This window comes from Apis laboriosa, unplaced genomic scaffold (assembly GCF_014066325.1).
Source record: "Apis laboriosa isolate Shangri-la unplaced genomic scaffold, ASM1406632v1 scaffold170_cov151, whole genome shotgun sequence".
Lineage (NCBI taxonomy): Eukaryota > Metazoa > Arthropoda > Insecta > Hymenoptera > Apidae > Apis > Apis laboriosa.
The window spans coordinates 691,344-710,903 of record NW_025222134.1 but is presented as its reverse complement, the minus strand read 5'-3'; the positions used below and the strand labels follow the sequence as shown (position 1 = coordinate 710,903).

The 19,560-nt window shown below is 24.3% G+C and overlaps 2 protein-coding genes across 2 annotated transcripts; both read right to left on the bottom strand.

Annotated features, from left to right (window-relative positions):
• Nucleotides 1-413: 413 nt before the first annotated feature.
• Nucleotides 414-9,374, bottom strand: LOC122711399 (intraflagellar transport protein 172 homolog). The gene is made up of 14 exons (XM_043930150.1): nucleotides 9,111-9,374; nucleotides 8,735-8,878; nucleotides 8,555-8,667; nucleotides 8,283-8,468; nucleotides 7,584-7,997; nucleotides 6,834-7,463; nucleotides 5,130-5,576; nucleotides 4,279-5,014; nucleotides 3,645-4,205; nucleotides 3,125-3,568; nucleotides 2,739-3,062; nucleotides 2,242-2,658; nucleotides 1,386-2,000; nucleotides 414-1,313 (listed from the first exon to the last, which is right to left on the bottom strand). Exons 1-14 carry the CDS (start codon nucleotides 9,147-9,149, stop codon nucleotides 1,176-1,178), a joined length of 5,208 nt encoding a protein of 1,735 aa, XP_043786085.1. The 5' UTR covers nucleotides 9,150-9,374; the 3' UTR covers nucleotides 414-1,175.
• A 675-nt stretch (nucleotides 9,375-10,049) lies between these two features.
• LOC122711481 (corticotropin-releasing factor-binding protein) lies at nucleotides 10,050-18,622 on the bottom strand. The gene is made up of 7 exons (XM_043930286.1): nucleotides 18,376-18,622; nucleotides 12,215-12,305; nucleotides 11,602-11,762; nucleotides 11,047-11,260; nucleotides 10,743-10,921; nucleotides 10,502-10,610; nucleotides 10,050-10,296 (listed from the first exon to the last, which is right to left on the bottom strand). Exons 1-7 carry the CDS (start codon nucleotides 18,487-18,489, stop codon nucleotides 10,166-10,168), a joined length of 999 nt encoding a protein of 332 aa, XP_043786221.1. The 5' UTR covers nucleotides 18,490-18,622; the 3' UTR covers nucleotides 10,050-10,165.
• Nucleotides 18,623-19,560: the final 938 nt, after the last annotated feature.

Genomic DNA, 19,560 nt, shown 5'->3' with positions numbered 1-19,560 from the left:
TTGAAGTATATTATATTATAACAAGAAATAGATTACTGAGTGAAAAATAAGATGATTTTCAATATTTTTATAGCATTGATTAGTAACTTTATAATTCCTAAGTATGTTGAAAAGTCTATGATGTTAAGTAGAATTTTTAATAGATCTTGTTTTTGACTTAGAAATCTTTATAGTACATTTCTATAGACACTTTCCATATATTTATATAAAATATTTAGGAAATGATGGTATAAGCAAGAAATAGCAGATACTTAATTAAAGATAAAAGTGTACATGTTTTGTTAGATGTTTTATTTTATGTCACAATAAAATGTAAAAAATAACTATTTTGTATTAACATATTAGAAAAAAAAATACTTTATTATAAAATTTTAAAACAATTAAAGTTTCAATATGTTTAAAATTTTTCTATATGTTTAAAATTCATTTAATTTTTATTAATTTTTTCCAAAATTTTATTTGCTATTTTTGTATATATTTTACACTCTATCACATATATGATACTTTGTTATATCAAAATAAGTATATAAATAATAAAAATAAAATATAAAATATAAAAAAAAATCAAAGATTTTAAGGAAATTAAAAAAAATAATATATAAAGAAGAATTAAAAAAATATCTCATAAAATTTATACATATATTTAATATTGTGAAGTTTCTCATTTCTAGCTTGTACTACTATTTTCGAAATATAGAATATAAAATATTGTGTATAAAATGCAATATGCGCATAGTCATCACTGAGTAATCGTATAAATATAAATATCCATTTTGGATAAATATTCAAACAACGAGTGATAGTTATTCTGATAACTTGCAAGATTATAAATTTAATCTATTATAATATATAAATTTAATCTAACGATAACACATAAGAAATTCCGTGGATGCACATTGCATGTATATTCACATTGCATACAAACTATTTATGTTTAAGTTAGATTAATTATTTACATAATATAGCTTTATTTAAATAAATTCTAGAAAAACAAGGAAATCTATTTGTTCCTGTATTATTTTGTTTTGAAAAAATCATATAGATTGTGAAATATATTTTATGTCTGTACATGAAACTAAAATATTCTTAATGTATTCATATTTACATTAAAATTTATGTTTCTGCAATTTAGTTTCTAATTTAATGTCATAAGAATTGAATAAATAATAATGTCTTCAAAACGAATAATTTGAAATTGTTCCAAACCATTCTTGAATAAAAGCTAAAATATCATTAAGATTTGAATCTTGGGGAGCTTGACGTGCAGTATTAATCAATTTTGTCCAATCATCACGATCTGCCACATGCTCGCCCTTAACAAAGAATAATTATTATACTTAAAACAAAATTAAAAAATGATTTAAAAAATAAAATTTAAAAAATACCTCTGAAAATCTAATTATTGGACCTCGAATAGGATAACCAGTCAGTATACAACCTTGAAGATTTGTAGAACCAATAGAGTGAGCACTTAATGATCCTACATATACTCCTCTATGATCTGTAGGGAGAATCTGTTCTATTTTCTGATCCATAGATATAGCAAGAACCCATTCACGAACTTCTTCTCTTTGTTCTGTTGTTAAACTTAATGTTTCTGGCAAAGGAACCTCCATTGGAAAATCTGTTACAGCCAAATCATCAACATCTAACACAGTACTATCACCTTCTTCAATGCATTCCTCCAAATCCAAGAAGTGATTCAGAAAAACGAAAGCTTCACTGTTTTTTCCAACTGCCCGTGCTTCAATTCCAGCTTCATAATAAGCTCTGTCAGCCAGAAGAACATCAGTATATCTCAATAAAGTAATGGAAGTTTTTAAAACTAATTCAGAAAGTATAGGATAATCATTGCAACCACATTTTACTGCTGAATAATGTGTAACTTCAAGTAATTTCTTAAATTTAAATTTTAAACCAGATTCTAATGATTTTAGATTATTCCAAAGGTTTAAAAGAACAGTTCTCAAGAGAGCTAAGTATCTATATTCATAATATGCCTGAAATATAATATATATATTGTATTTTAATATAATAATATTGTATTTTATTTTATGTATGTATTTTATTTTATTTACTTAATATCATTTTTTAATTAAATTTAATGGAATATAATTGAATAAGAAGAAGGAAATAGGATTGATTTTACAATGTCGTAAAAAATGAAATTATTTAAGTAAGAAATTTTTTTATCATTTTTTAAATTTATTAATCAATATATTAATATTAATCTATACTTACTTCTGAATTTAAGACACTTTCTGATAATTGCAGGTACAAATTAAAATTTTGTTGAATGGGAGGAGTTCCATATTTAACATACAATTGTAAAGCTTCTAATGGAGTATTTCCTTTCAGAAGTTGCACTGCTCTTTGTGCCACATATTTATGTAAAATTTGAGTTCCTTGAATATTTGCAGTTTCAAATACTTGATTCCAATGACCTTTGTTAGCCAATATCTCAAGTCCAGCATCTACATCTATTTCCACAAGTTTATCTATTTGTCCATCTCTGAGCATTGCTTCCTTATACTTTTCTTCAAGATAAGGTTCTATATCTGGTGCCAATTCATTCACAATTCGTTTAGCTTTTTCCCATTCTCCAATTGAAGCTAATGCATCAATAGCATCTTTTAATTTATCTGCTTGTAAGAATACCTAAAAAAGTGATATCAAAGAATAAAAATAAAATTAAATCACTTTTCATTACAACAGATATTTATTGATAAAATAGTAACTTGGGCAGCAATAGCATATTCTCCAATAGAAAATAATCGTGAACCAAGATCTCCACCGACTTGGGCAGCAGTTTCTAGATCAGCTTGATGAAGTAAAATATCAGCAGCTTTGATAAGAGACGATCTAGGTGCTTGAGGATCCAAAATCAAGATATCTAGGGCAGCCTTCACTTCACCGATTTCTAACCATTTTCTAGCTTCTTCAAATGCGTTCGCATCTGCAAGAGAAGCACTTTTTTGACCTAATTCACGTCGAAGGTTTACTTCTTGACTAGGTAAATATTCTCTGCAAACTCGTAATGCCTCAGACCACATTCCTGCTTTCTACAACATTTAAAACATATTTAAAAAATAAATCAATGTATAATGTATTTTTAAATATTTACCTTATAATATTCGATAATCATTTCAGGTTTATGTGCTCTCAAAAGCAAAGTCTCAGCTAAAGAATAGTCCTGTGCTTCAGCTGCCTCATTAGCTCTAGCAATAAGGACTTGAACAACGGCTTCTTGATTGATTGATTGTGCTACATCTTCAGCTGCTTCCCAATCTCGAGTATGAATATACATTTGAACAGCTTCCATAGTTCTTTCAGCTTTGATGAATTCTTTTTCCGCCTCAGAAAAGCGACCTGCATCTTCTAATGCCATAGCATATCTATAGTGAACTTCTTTTTTTTGATCAGTATTTCCATATTTAATAATCTCCAAAGCCCAATCAAACAGATCAGTTTCGCAAGCTAATTGTAAACATTCATCTAAATAGTTCAGTTGTATTAATAATCTTGCAGCTAATTCGGGTGTAAGTGTACGTGCCCATATTAAGGCAACCTACAAAAAAATATGAGATTTTAATGATGTGTAATTTTGATTGAAATGAAGAAAAATTATGTTTAATAATTAAGACCTGTTGGGCTGCATTGTTTCCTGCATTTTGTTTTGCTACACGAAGAGCATCTTCCCACATATTAGCTGATCTAAAAGCAGTCACTGCACCTTTCCAATCACCAGCTGCAAGATAATGCTCCTCTGCTTCTCGAGGTTTGCCAGAATCATTTAATTCTTTAGCTAAGTGTATATGAGTTGTCTCTAGAAGATCTGGTCTGTATTTTCCTACCAGTCTGATCATATCTGCGCGACGACCAACTTTCCTGTACATTGCTATAGCTGAGTCATATTTACCAATAGCAAGATATAGATCTTCAGCATGCTTAAGATCTCCGGTTTCGCAAAGAGCTATAGCATGTTTAGTCAAGATTTCATTTGCTTCCTCAGAAGTCATGTATTCCAATGCCACTTCGTGGGCACGACTCCAATTGCCATTTTGTACGTGGACATCTACTGCACGTTTGATATCTCCAGAACGAATAAAGAGTTTTTCTGCTAAGTTTTTCTCGCCTATGGAAGCGAAATATTCAGCCAATTTTTCACATTGTTTCTTTATTTCAGGATCATCATCCTCAATTACCTTCAAAGAAATATTTAATAAAAATATTTATTTTTAATTTTATAAAAATGGAGAAAGTTAAAGAAATATTTACCTGCATAATCTGTAGACCTTTTCTCCATTGTCGTGCATTGATAGCAGCATCTAGAGCTAAAGCAGTTTCTCCTGCTTCTATGAAATGATTAATAGCTGCATCATAGTGACCAGCAGAAACCAAATGTTTGCCCCAATCTCGTTCAAGTTCAACCACAGATGTGGGATCTACTTTCCTGGACAATTCTAATGCCCTTGCAAATACACCAGCTTGGGAGTAGCATTTGATAGCTTCTAAAGGTTCCGAAATTTTCTCTAACAGTTCTCCAGCTAATTCCATTAAGTCTGTTACTTTCAAAACTTTCAAAATTTCATTAACAATCGATCTATCTTCCAGTAACTCGTCATTGGTCAGGGCAAGTCGAGCTGCTCGACCAGGTCGACGAGCATCCAAATATAATTTGATTGCTCGTCGAGGATTAGTGGATTCTAAAATAGCAGCAGCTCTAGCTGTCTGACCACTTTCAAGTAACCAAGTCAAATGTTTATCTCTAAATTCCTGGAGACCTGACCATCCTCTGTTTTGTGCCAAAATTAGCGCATCTTCCCAATGCCAATATTTTTGATACATATCCAAAGCTTGGTTTAATTCATTCTGCTCTAAATAAATTGCTTCTGCAGTTTTTAATTCACCATTTAGAATTGCAAGTTTTGCCCAACAATCTGGATTTGAAAGTGAATCATGTCCAGTCTCTACACTATATTTTTCACCGATTTCTATTATATTTTTTAGAAATCTGAAAAAGAAATAATTTAGTATTATAATTTAAAATAAAATTTAAAATAAAATTATAAGTTAAAATATAAAACAATAAAATCATAATCAAGAAGTAAGATATAAAATATATGTACCTAGAACAGGCTACATCTCCAAGAGCAGCATAACATCTGGCAGCTATTAATAGCTGTCTGGCAGCCATTGCATTTCTAGCTACATTTTCCCACATGGCTTCTGCTTGGGGTCTATCAGCTAAATCCTCTAGAAATAATAATGCTTTACCAAAATCATTATCATGTAATGCTGTTCCAAATTCTATTAATGATTCATCTAGCAAGTAGGCTACTTTGCCTCCAACTTCTTCTACTGTGATAGAAGTTCTTCCATCTTCTCTAACAATATCTATAGCATCACCACGAACAGGAATTAAAGTAGCTACTTCAGGAGCATCAACATTGTACCAAACTGCCAAGGTTTGTCCAGTTTGAGCCACGACTACATCACTACCTAATACCCAGGAAGCAAAACTGACTCCAGTTAGCAATAAAGTTTTTCCACCTAATTCGTTACTGAGCCATAACCTATGTAGAAGAAGATTATAAGAAAATTAAGAATTACATACTTAGAAGAAATTATTTTTGAAATATTTGTTCATAAATATTAGTTATTCAAGATATCTCAAGATATCGTCAATATAGAAAATAATCTAACTTTAATATTATATTTTATTATTTCTAATATAAAGATGTTATATAAAAATTTTAAAAACAAATAAGTTTGAAAACTTTCTTTTCGAGATAAAACATTTTCTGATTATAATGAAAGTTTAGAAATTTAAAATTTAAATTTAAAAGAATTGTTGGAAATGATTTATTCCTGCACTAATATATGCTTTACATCGATATTTTAAAAATTATTGAAGATATTAAAAATGATATTAAAAAGATATTAAAAATTATATTCCAATATATTCGTGATATATTCCGAATTTCTTTATATTAACAATTTTTAAGTATTTAATTTGATATGATTTTTTATTGAATTTTTGAATATCTTCGATAATGTTTAAAGCATTGAAACATTCATATCTCGTTATAATTATGCATCAAATGTAAAGAAATAAGGAGAATGTATAATAAAATAATGAAGAAAATTAATTAAAAATGAAATGAGCGTCATCTCTAAAGTACTAAATAAAATATAAATATAAACAAAAAGAAGAAAAAAGATAAAATAAGAATTGATTGCTAGTATCATCTCTTGAATGACAAAGATCTTTTCAAAGATAGAATAAAGAAAAAATCAGATTAAAGTATGTCTGTAATTTTGTTAAAAAATATAAGAATTTCAGATGAGTAAAAGAATTAATTCAATTCAATCATAAAAATTAATAAACTTAACAGATTTTAAAAAAATTTCTTCAATATATCTTTTTATAAATATATATATTATATTATATTTTATATATATATATATATATCATTCATCTATATATCTTTAAAAATAATGATAAATCCTCAACTTTATGGATTCTATATCATAAAAAACACGTTTTTTATTTTATTTTTGTTTTTTTGCCATTATTTATTTTGTCTTTTCTTTATCTATATATATATATATATATATATATATATATAGACAAAATTTATTTGTTTAAAAAAAGATTTCGATATTTGATTAGTTTTATTGTCTTCTCTGTTTTCTCTCATTAAATATCTTACAACAAAATCTATTCGATCTAATTTTTATATATCTTAAATCTATAATAAAAATATAATAGATAATATTTTTACTTTGAAGTTAAAAAATAAAAATATTTTAAGAAAAAATTTTGTTACCTGGCTCTTTTATCTCTAGACAATAATCTATGACCCGTTTCACTCAGTTCTAACCAATCTACACGCACATCGTGAGAAATCATTGCAACAGTGAGACCAGTTATCAAATCCATTATTCGAACAGTTCTAGAATCCAGCAAATAAGCAAGTCTTTTGATGTCTGGTGTTCCAGCAATTTGTCTTTCGTTAATTCTTACACTGACTACATGAGGATTAATTGCTTCTGTTCTTACTGAGCCTAAAGCTTCGTTATTTCCATATTCAACAATGGTTAATTCTCCTGAACAAAAGATTAAGCATACTCTTGGATATTCAAAAAAGAATTTTTCGGTATTAGTTTTTTCTTCCCAAGGAATTTCACTGATGAGATTAAATTCAATATCAGCAAGAAGTAGAGTTCTAGTTGTGCGAGCTACCACATTATTGTCACTTCTTCCTAAAACTTTAACATCTTCTATTTCATATCCTGTTTGTGACCTAATGATCACAGGTCGATTACCCTCGTGTAGTGGACGAATAATCACTTGACTAGGTCCAACATAAGCTACTTCGTGACTTCCTCTGATTACTGTTCTTTTCAATACTGTTTCGAATTGTTCTACGGCTCCACAAAGACTGCCTATGAGTAATCTAAAAGAATAATAATAAAAATTTTTAATAGATTTTAAATAAAATATGGATAATTTACAAAAATTTTCAAAAAAATCTCTAATATTTTAGAAACAAGATTATAAGTTAATTGCAAGCAACCTAGAACCATCACGACGCCAAGATATTGCTGTGACAGTATAAAAATTAGGCAATGATCTCGTATTAGCCTCTTCCCAAATCGAACGTCGAGGACTCCAATCCAAGATTCGTATTTTATCCCAAGAACCGATAGCAATACTTTGTCCACTAGGACTGCAGCAAGCCACTGCGATTTCTTTCTCATTTTCGCGACTATAATCAAAAGATTTTACTATTTTACCACGAGTATCATAAAATATTACGCGTCTATCACATCCTGCAGCCAGAATATGAGACTGAGTCCAGGCTAATGCATATGCTGGTACGGTATGAGTACAAATACGTCCAGAAGGTTCATGATTTCCATCATCGGTTAAATTATATTTTATAATACTACCGTCAGCGTGACTTGATAGGAAAGCAGTTCCTCGTATACTAAAATAGAAAGGAAATATTTATGCATAATGATTTCATCAGATTTGTGAAAGATATGTTAAATAAAAGATATGTTATATACATTAAATTAGGTCTTTGAAAAAATTTTTATAAGATATCTCAAAAGATAGAAGATATCAAATTAATGTCTCTTTTATTTTTAATAGAATGTTTAGAATGTTGGCACAATTTAAGGTGATTTTAAAGGAAAAACATCATGAAAGAGAATTTTTGTTTTATATCGTGTTATTTTTTATAAATATAAACGCAAAAAAGATAAATTACTTTGAAACCAATGCAATTGTTGTCGAGTCAGCCGTGTAAAGTGTTTGAGCTTTTTGAGACTTCACCAATGCTACGCGAACCTTACCATCTACCAAACCAACAATAATTGGTCCTTCAATTAACCAAATTAAACAAGTTACTGGAGAACTTTGACGAAATTTGTTGCAAATTACTTTCTTCTCTCCCCTGTAAAATAACATTAAATTTAAATTTAAAATACGCAGAATATATTTTCAAAGATTAAAAAATTTAATTTTTTTTTTATTACGTACCATTGTTCTCCAATTTTGTATACATAAATTATACAATCAGTTTGACCTACTGCTATTTTTGTCGAGTCTGGGGAAAACGCAATACTTTTGATCACGTAACTCTTTTTACCAAACTGAGAAAAAATTAATAGTTCTTTACAAAGGATTTATTTTAAAAAACTTTTCTTTTATCATACGTACCTTTGAATCAATAGGTTTTGTGGAAAATCTATCTCGTTTTACACAATTCTCGTCAAAGAGATATATAGAACGATCAGAGGAAGCGATAGCAAGTTTTAAATTATTTGGTGACCAAACTATACTCACTACTCGATTTTCGCTATCCTATTTTATTTTATAAAATAAAATATTTATATTTTTATTTTTATTTTATATATATATATATATATAATATATATATATAATATTGTATTGTTTCATTTAGAGTGTATTGTATTTCATATTTTTAAAATATAATTTTATAATAAACATAACAATTTTTATTGTATATTGATCATTATTGATAACACATTGATCAATTATTTTTTTTCAAATTAAGTTTAAGAGTTATACTCACTTGTTGGGGCATAACATTGCCCAAATATTTAAGTAACATTACGATATTTTGATCACTTAATATCAACTTATTATTAAAAATATTCAAAATTGTTTAGATTCGCAATCATATTGCTGTACTTCGAGTAACGTAAGCTTCTATTTCACTATAGAACTATGAGGTGATTTGTGTACACTTGAGTTGCTTAGCAACAATTTGAATACATCTTTAAAAATGATGAAAATCAAAAAAATTAACGAAAAATTATTTATTATCAGAGAAATATTTTCAAAATTGATTTGAATATCTAAAATTATTGAATACTTAATTTTTTCTCAATTAAGTATTCAATTTATTAAGTAATTCAATACAATTTCTTAGATGTTTCAAATTAAATATTTTATTTAAACAAACAAGTGCATCATTATAACAATAAAAAACTGTACTATCACTAAAAATCAGTAAAAAAAACAGTACTATCGCTAAAATTTGATAATAAATAAATAGAGTCCGAGGTTAACATTTATTCTATTGATTCATTAAAAACAATTGGCACGTTTCAATCAATCTACTTATACAATTCTAAAAGAATAAAAACTTAAGGCCTTTCTTTAATATGTTTAATATGTTAAGTCACTAAGAATGAATGTATATATTCAATAATATATATTTAAATCTATTTATCATAAATTGCATAAAATCATGATCAAATTATGAATTATTTCGGATTGAACAAGTATCTAAAAAATAAAAAATAAAATATTTTTCTTTTTGATTTAAGAAAAAAATTAATATCACGCAATTAAAACAAATCCATTCACACAAATATTTAATCTAGTTAAATTAGTAAAAAAAAAAATATTTACATATAAATATTTCTATAAAATTTCTATAATATTTCTATAAAACATAAATAGAATATATAATCAAGAGATTTGTGACGATTTTTCGATAAATTTATGAAAGACATCTAGAATTTTTGGGAGATCTTGATCAATTTGATTCGATAATAAATGTAATTACAATAGAATTCGAATCATTTCGAATCATAGATGTTTTTTTTTTAATATTAATAATTAAATACCAATATTTGCATTGAATAATTCGTTCTTAAGAGGTTGAATTTGTACTGTTATAAAATTATCGAAGAAACCACTTGATATTAAACGAACAGAAGTAACGCTATATTCCGTCAATTCGCGATAATCTGAAAAATTAAGAAATATATATTATATACTATTTTATGATTGTTAATTAAAATTAATTTATTACTAATATTCATATTTTTAATTAGAATAAGAAATAAGTTACTTTTAAGATTTTAAAATTGAATACGAATATTAACTTTTTTATTAACTTATGTAAAACTAATTATCTAATTGAGATATAATGTCATAAATTATTTATATTACCTGGTTTAGAGTCTATTCCACAAATAGAATCAATTATCTGAACTTTAGAAGTATCTAATCCATAGCTGCCTCCAATTATTACTTGATCACGCGGACTAGATTCATCACACTAGAAATAATAATATTAATTATTATTAATCTTTATTTTTTAGCATTTAGAATATTTTGTATTTAAAATTTAAATTTTGTTTATAAGATTAATCAAATCTATACTGTATGAAAAAATAAAAGCAATACAAACTTTTCGTATAATTCCGGTCTCAGCAGTGCGAGTGGAACCGAGAAAATTTGAAACTCCAACGTCCAATGCAATCACTTGCACAGAACCCGGATAGAGCGCGACATAAGTGCAATTTATGCGTCGTCCATAATTTCGTAACGTATATGGCTCAGTTAAGCTTGTCGCTAAGACATTACAGGCTGTAAAATAATAAAAAGTAGATTTCTTTTTAATCAATAATTATTATTCAAAATTATAATTTTATAATGATAAAAACTTTTAAAATATATTAATATATATATTTTTTTTTACACGTTTTACTTACGTCTAGGATTTTTCAAAAATCTCGCGAGCAACGAGAATCCTTTTCCCGATTTTGGAATTCTATATTGAATAACTGCAATATTCTGTGAACTCGTGAAAATCCTTTTCATACCGATATTTTTACCACAAAATTCGCTATTTCTTTGTTTAAGTGGTAACTGATGGTCCACTTCACTAGGGAATACTTCACCATTTAATTCCCAACCATCAATGATCTGCACAATATAAAAATATATTCTGAATGGACATTGTGTCGCAATCTTTTGTGCTTCTTTTTATGATGCATTGGAAAATTTTTCTTTTCCAATAAATAAAATGCACATATATGTGTACATATGACTATAAATACATCTCTACATTGACTTTTAGAAAAATAGATTTAGATTATTGGAAAGAAATCATCAGTAAATATCTTCATCATTCATGTATAATTGTACATATATAAAATCTACTAAATTATGTTATTCATTTTAATTTTTCTTTAAATTTTTTTAAATTTTTTTCTTTTAACATTTATTTTATTTTTTTAAAAAATTAGTTAATATTTATATCTTACCGAAATTAATCCACGATGTTCACAGGGTATATCAAACGTGATGAAGTTGATTTCTATTTTCTGATCCGGTTCAGCTAAAAAATAAATTCCACAGACTTCTTCATTGTCATTTTTTGAAGTATATAAGAAATATCCTGGTTCTGATGTGACGAATATGCAGTCTGTAAAAAATATTTTATTTAAAAAAAAAATGAAAAAGAAATAAAAATTGAAGAAGTTTTTAATTTAATTTATTATAATTTATAATTATATTGAATATTTTAATGAATATTACATATAATAATATTACATATAATGAATATTATAATATATTATTTTTTATTATCATATCTTTTAATTTTTTATTTTATTTTATAGAATATAGATATAATATAAAATATATATGATTGAATGAATATTATGAAAGAATATCATCTAAAAAGAATATAAAATCAATTTTGAAATTATTATATATTTCAAAGACAAGAAAAGCAACAATTCGATCATTCGTATATATACACGAAACATTTTGATTTCTCTCCATATTGATAAATGTAATAATTATATATATATCTACTATCAAATATATCTACTATACAATCACTACTATACAATCAGATAGCCATTTATATACCTGTGACAGGTTTAAAACGCATATAAGCATTTAATAAATTATTTTTCGTGTCTTGACGATAGAAATCCTTTGAGAAACGATCTCCAGAAATCTGTGAAAAAAAAAATAAAATTTTTTTCAGAAAAAATACATCCTTTCTTTTTTCTAAACTTTATTTTAAATAAAAGAAATAATCTATTGATTATTTTGTAAATAAAATTATGTTATTAAAAAATAATTGAACTACATAATGAAAATAAAATATTATTAAAAATTTTTTTATCATAATATAGAATATATAATTTTTACATAATAAACAATATGCTATTAATTTAAAAATAAACTTTTCTATTTTATTACACAAAAAAAATTTCTAGAATAAAAAGTGACAAATAATAATATCAATATTAAATAGAAAATATAGAAATGTTTTCAATTATATTCTAACAAATTTTCTTATTATTATAATACACAAAATTATTATAGACACAAAGAAAATGTTATATAAAGAAGTTTTTATCCGTTTAAAAAATAAGTCTTTATCTTTTAATAATTGAAATACTATTCAGTAGCATTTTAGTAGAATTTTATAAATTATATTCCTAGGTCGACGAACAATCGATGAATAACCGATATTTGAAGTAACCTAAAGGAAAACTAATCCTATTATGTAACATTCTATGGAAATATCTTTATCGATAGACGGATATTACGGCATGATTGTCATAGATAATAACAATTATTATTATCTATATTATCAACCATCGATATTGTTTTGGAATTTGAAAAACATTTTAAAATATTGATTTACAACTTAAAATACTGATTTACAATTTACAACTTTATTATAAAAATTTTATATAATCTATTCTAAATTCTAAAATAAATATAATTTATAATATATAATATATATAATAAATAATAAATATAATTATTTTTAATTAATTTCAAAATTTTCTATAAGATCTATAAATTCTATAAGACAAGAAAATATAAACGAATAAACTCATTGAAATTATAGAAAAAAAATTGCTTTTTGTCGATGTTAATTTGTCGATCTCTGATGAATTGCAAGGAATGAAGTTTCATAATGAATTAATTTTTGGCATTAATTTATAATACAATATATAATACAATTATAATTTTAATTTATAATTTTACATAATTATAATTTTTCGATGAAACACAGAATTTATATGCACATGTGCAAATATTTAATACGTATATTATAATTTTGTTTTGCATTGCATTTATTTTAGAGATTTTCAAGAATATGTATTTATTTTTTATAAAAAATTAATTAATAAACAATAATTTTGAAATCTTGTTTGAAATTGATTAATGGATGAATATTTTCTACACCCATTAATATATCATTGTGATATAATATAATATATGTGCATATATATATGAGTATACGAAAGAAATTCAACAAATAAATACCTGGCGATTAATAACAAAGAATTGAACAAACTTTTCATGTTAATTTTAATAACACGTAACTCTACTCAATGTAGTAAAAGATAGAAAAAAAAAAATCTAAAATATTAAATATTATAATGAAATGTAATTAAAAATATAAATACAAATTGTAATATAAATTTTAATAAAATTTATATTAAAAATAAATAAAAATTCTCATCATTTTATCATTTTTTTCTGATATAAAATTTAAATATGAAATGCATGATATAATTAGATTAAAATAAATATATGTTCCTGTATAATAAAAGTTAATATTAATTTTGCTATTGATGTTAATATTACCTTGATGGATTGATAATTCCAATATTAAAATTTTACAATTGTTTGATACTACGATTTTTTTATTATTCAATATTTTACATTTAATATTGAATATTTATTTTTCAATTTCCAATATTCTATATTTTATATTATATATTTCTATTTTATATTTTGTATCATATTTAAATATATATATAAAAAATATATATATATAATATTTCCTTCTCTGTTTCCAAATTTTCTATTTTTTCTTTAGTAACAAGAAAAAAATAAAAATAAAAGTAGTAAATAATCTTTAGAAACATCCATAATAATTAAGAACTGTTAGAAACAATTGATTAGCTATAAAATAAAAATATTAGCTATCTCAATGCTCAATAACCATAGAGATAATAAGACGGTTTAAAATAACTTAGTAAGTAGATTTCTAATCCTAATTCCTAATTAATAGTATAATTAATTAGAAAAATTTATAAAAAACATGCTGATCACTTATTTTATTTAACGATCATACTTATATATATTATTTATTATATTATTTAATTTAATATGTAGTTTTTAAAGTGTATCTTCATATTTAAGATAATTATTTCGCAGTATCTTCATATTTAAGATAATTAAGATTATTTTTTAATAACATGTAAACATATAATAATAGAATTTTTGTGAATTTAAACTGAACATAACTTTTAATTAAGAAAAACTTTTATTAATTTTAAAATCAGATAATATTTTATTTTTAATAGCATTATTAAATTTTGTTTTTTAATATTATTATTGTGAAATAGGATATTTTTTCACGATAAATTGAAAAAATTCATATGTAAATGTATATATATATTGAATTTTCAATTGAACAATGTTTCAAATTAAAAAAGAAAAAAAATAACAATTATTAAAGATAAATATAATATGAAATATTTGAAAAATTTAAATTTAAAAAATTATATCTTATAATTGATAATTAATATGAATAATATCGAAAATTTTTAATCTTAAAGTTGAATGACTTTTTTCAATCTAATATCTCCTGAAAATGTCGATACATAGTACATTCAACTAGGTTATTTAATTTCGATTTTCGATACTCATATGTAACCTGAATTGCCCGATGACATAACATTAAGCTGCTTCTCTACCATTGCTTATATATAAATGATATTATATATTAGATAATCTATAAACGATTATATGTTTCGATATTCGAAATTTTCAAAACTTATAAAACTTTTTATTTATTTATATGATTTTATAAAAGATTTCATAAAAGAAGAATAAGTAATAAGTAATAAGTAAAAAAGTAATAAGTAAGAATAAATAAATAATAAAGTTTGGTTCAAATCAATTAAATTATTTGAATATAAATACTTGTAAATTTAAATTAAATAATCTAAGTTATCTGGATATTTTATATAAATAAAATATTTTATATAATATTGAGATTGTATATACATAAATGTAAAATAATTTTAATCATAAATCTATTATAAAGTTTCAACTTAAATTCAGATAATTTGATTAATACGAACGAGACTTAACCATGATATGATTCATTGTTTCGATTTGTCAACTACTATTCTCAAATTTCAAAACATGAATTAACGTCGTTATGCGTTAATCAGTTGCATTACTACTGATTTATGATCGAAAAGCACGTAATCATGATACAAACAATGTAATACAGTCAAGGTAAATATTTACAATGATAGGGATTTACATTGTGACGATTTGCATTCACGAAGAACGAATTCTACCAAACATTAAATCAAAATCGTAAAAAATATACCGGAAGTTAATATAATAATCGAATGAAAGATTGTTTTCAATCTAAAAATTCAATTCCAATAAATTTTTTTTTTAAATATTTATATTAATATTCACTTTGCAATATATTATAATAGATTTAAAATCATTTAAATAAAATCCATTCTTTTATATTTTTCTATAAATAATACATATATAAAATATCAATTCCTCAATTTATTCGGATTAACAAAACTTTCATCTTTTATTCTGCGTTTTAAGCACATTTATTTATTTCTATTCATTCTTGGACCATTATACATGTGGTAATAAAAAGAGATTAAAATGGATTTTCTTTCATTTTCTATTTATTAAGAAGAATAATTGTTACATTTTATAACTTTATTAATGCCTATTATAGATAAATTATCATTCGATTTTTGTAAATTATCTATATTATCTATATTAAATTGCATTTACACTGACAATAAAAAATAATTGTAATTTGTAGGTAAATGAGGATTTATTACTTTTTAAATTTTGAATGAAATGCATAGAAGATTATGAAATATCTGTATTAAAATTTTTCACAATTATGAATAAATTATCATAATTTATGAATAACTATAAACTAATCAATTTTATACATCAATTTTTTTTAACTATAATTACCTAAAATCGTGATTACCCTTATTCGTAATTATATGAGATCATAAGATAAGAGGTTAAAATGTTTTTCGAAACAATAACAGAGATCATTAAACGTTCGTAAATATAAAAGATATATCTGTATTATGTGAATGGTTCGATAATATACAATTTAGATTTATTAGATAGAAATTATTTTCTAGCAAGAAGATATTAACGATTAATATCAACCAGATCAAATACTTTTATTATTTTTACATTTCACAATTTCGAAAATGAAAGACAATAGATTCAGTTCCGAAATGAAATTTGATATAAATAAATTCATCGCAAAATTTCATTAAATCTCATAAAACAACATAGCACGTGAAAGTATCTCTTCGTTAATTGGATTACTACTCTTCACTACGAACTAAAATAGGATTGTCTTCCAAGATATATAATGCCAGTATAGTTTTAAAGATATTGTAGAGCGAATGTTGTATGATATAAACGATAACGTGATGATATGAACGATGATTTAATGATATTGACAATAATTTAAATAATAGCATAATTGCATAAATAATATAATTATACAATTTGAAATATTGGATAATAATATATGTTAAAAATATAAATTTAAATTTTAATTTTTTATATATTTAAAAATTTATTTTTGATTTATTTCGTTTTTTAACTTCTTCACATATAATTCTTTCAATAAATGTAACTCTAGAAATAGTATTATCATTTTAATCTGTAAATTGTAATGTCTAATCTGTATCTATTTTTTTTTCCTTTAATTATCTAAAAAAAAATAGAATAATTATTTAATTTAAATATAAAATATAATTTAAGTATATAAAAAAATTAATAAATTTTTTCTAATTTCTTTTTTATTCAGAGAAATATGAATATAAAAAATTTGTATTTAAAGAAAACGATTGTTGGAAATATATATTTTTTGGAATTGAAACATTTATCTTTAGTTTTAATTAAAAATTGAAGAAAATAGTATGTGAGCACTCAAAGGGGAGAAAGGGTTGCGAAGGCCTGACTTTACTCATGCTTACTTTGTCGTACTCATGCTACTAATTGCCATGACAAAGGGAGGGAAATGTAACCATCGACGACCGGGTAATGATCGATCAAAACTTCGTTATTGATATTTTTTTTACTAATATATGGAGATTAAAATGAAATCAAATTAAAATATTTTAATGTTAAGATAATTTTAATTTTAATATAAGATTATTTTAGTTTTAGAATATATAACTAAAAATAAATTTTGTTTAATTAATTATTAAAGATCAATAATTCTATTTCATTTCATAATTTCTATTTCATTTCAATTTCAAGAGTTATATTTATATATAGACAAATATAAATAATAATAATAATAATTTATGGATTTATTCTATTTATGATATAGAATGAAAAAATAGAATAATTAGATAGAATAATTATATTCAAATATTTTACATACATAGTGACAATAAATTATTTCCAACTTCTAACTTCTTTATATCTAACATAAATTCTATACTAATTTAAGATTTTTACAAAATAAAAAGTAAATTTCGTAAATTTATAAAAGATAAAATCCTATAATAAACATAAATTGTAACTTGCAATAAATATAAAGATAAATAAAATAATTAGTAATTAAATTAATATAATTAAATAATTAATTCTCTATTCTACATATCAATTAAAAAAAAATTGATCGTAGAAACTTATAAGAATAACAAGTGATTCAAAAAATATATAAATCAATTCAAACTCTCTTTTCAACTCATATTAAACAACTTATTATATATAATCTTTATGAAAAATATTAATAAATTATTGTATTTATTATATCATTTACACACTACTGAATTATACCAAATATTACATGTATTAAATTTCTTATCATTTAATAATATTTTCATATGATTACAAAAATTTGATGAAAATAAAACATAGAATCTGATTAAAAATTATTTCATTGAAAAAATAAGGATACATATACAAATATTTTCTCATCAATCATTGTATATATTTATTAATATATTCCTTACCTGTTGATGATAACGCTGATAATCATTCCCTTTTATTGCACCAGAAATAGCGTTAAAAAATCCAATGATGAAAAACAGCCTCGCGAAACAATACAAAGACCCATTTAAGAACATTTTTCTGATGAAACTTCAAGAATCCGGAAATGAGTATATACGTTGAAAGATATAAAGTACTTGTTGCGAGGAATATTTCTCTTCCTGTTTTCGTCTTCTCTTCGTCGCTTTGTGATCCTCTTAAAACGTAGGGGGGAAGAGCGCGTGGAGTTGGCGTCAGAACAAACTGGAGATTGTGTGGCGTCGCGACGCGCGGCGTCCCTCTTATAGTCGCTAGACCAGTCCGCGATTCGTTCACGTTGCGCATCCCCGAACGCTTGCAACGTAACTGGCGACGATAACGTTGATAAAATGGTTTACGTTCTCTCATATACCTTTCCATGGCAAGGCTAAAAATCTTTTAAAACTAGTGGAGATTTTAAAGCATCTCTTGATATCTATTGAGAAGGATATTGTATAGAAGGAACCGATAAAGAAAAATAGAATAGTATATTGTAACTTTTGGCAAATAATTTTTCTTTTTTTGTTATACATATAAGAATTATCAAAGAAATTTTACTATGAATTTATTTATTATTTATTTATTATTTATTTATATATTTATTTATTTATTTATTATGAATTTTATATAATAATTTGGAATTTTACGGATAAAAATTGATGAAAATAATATTTATATTTTTATTAATTATTAATTATTATATTAATTTGAGTCCTAAAAGAATCTTTGGGAAAAATTTAATAATTAATATTATTATTTGGTTTAAAAAAATTACTTATGATGCTATTATCGGTGTAAGCAAAATTAATAATGACAAACAACGAAAAGAAAAAACGTTTTACGTGATCAAACAATAGTTCCCTAAGAAAGCTGTGATCGTAAATCTCGGGAACGTGATTTAATAAAATTCAGAAACATCCCAGTGAATAATTCAAGTCTCCATTGAAGGCATCGAATTTATTCTAGTAGAATGAACCAGAACACTTCGTATTATCGATACTTTGATAAATACTTGATTCGTATTCTTATTCATGTTCGATTAAAATATTTATTGCTTTGTCTCATTCAAAATTCCATGCAAGAAAATGCTTCTTTATTAATTCTGATTCTTCAGATTCGGAACATCTTCT

Bases quoted from the DNA above. Each gene is read 5' to 3' on its own strand.
- LOC122711481 (XM_043930286.1), bottom strand. From the start codon at position 18,489: ATGTTCTTAAATGGGTCTTTGTATTGTTTCGCGAGGCTGTTTTTCATC. The intron at 11,763-12,214 runs GTATATAAATGG...TATTTTTTACAG, and splicing joins GCGTTTTAAACCTGTCACAG to ACTGCATATTCGTCACATCA. The intron at 10,611-10,742 runs GTTTGTATTGCT...TATTATTTCTAG, and splicing joins AGACCGGAATTATACGAAAA to TGTGATGAATCTAGTCCGCG.
- LOC122711399 (XM_043930150.1), bottom strand. From the start codon at position 9,149: ATGTTACTTAAATATTTGGGCAATGTTATGCCCCAACAA. The intron at 8,469-8,554 runs GTACGTAATAAA...GTTATTTTACAG, and splicing joins TACAAAATTGGAGAACAATG to GGGAGAGAAGAAAGTAATTT. The intron at 7,998-8,282 runs GTAATTTATCTT...TTTCTATTTTAG, and splicing joins ACAATTGCATTGGTTTCAAA to TATACGAGGAACTGCTTTCC.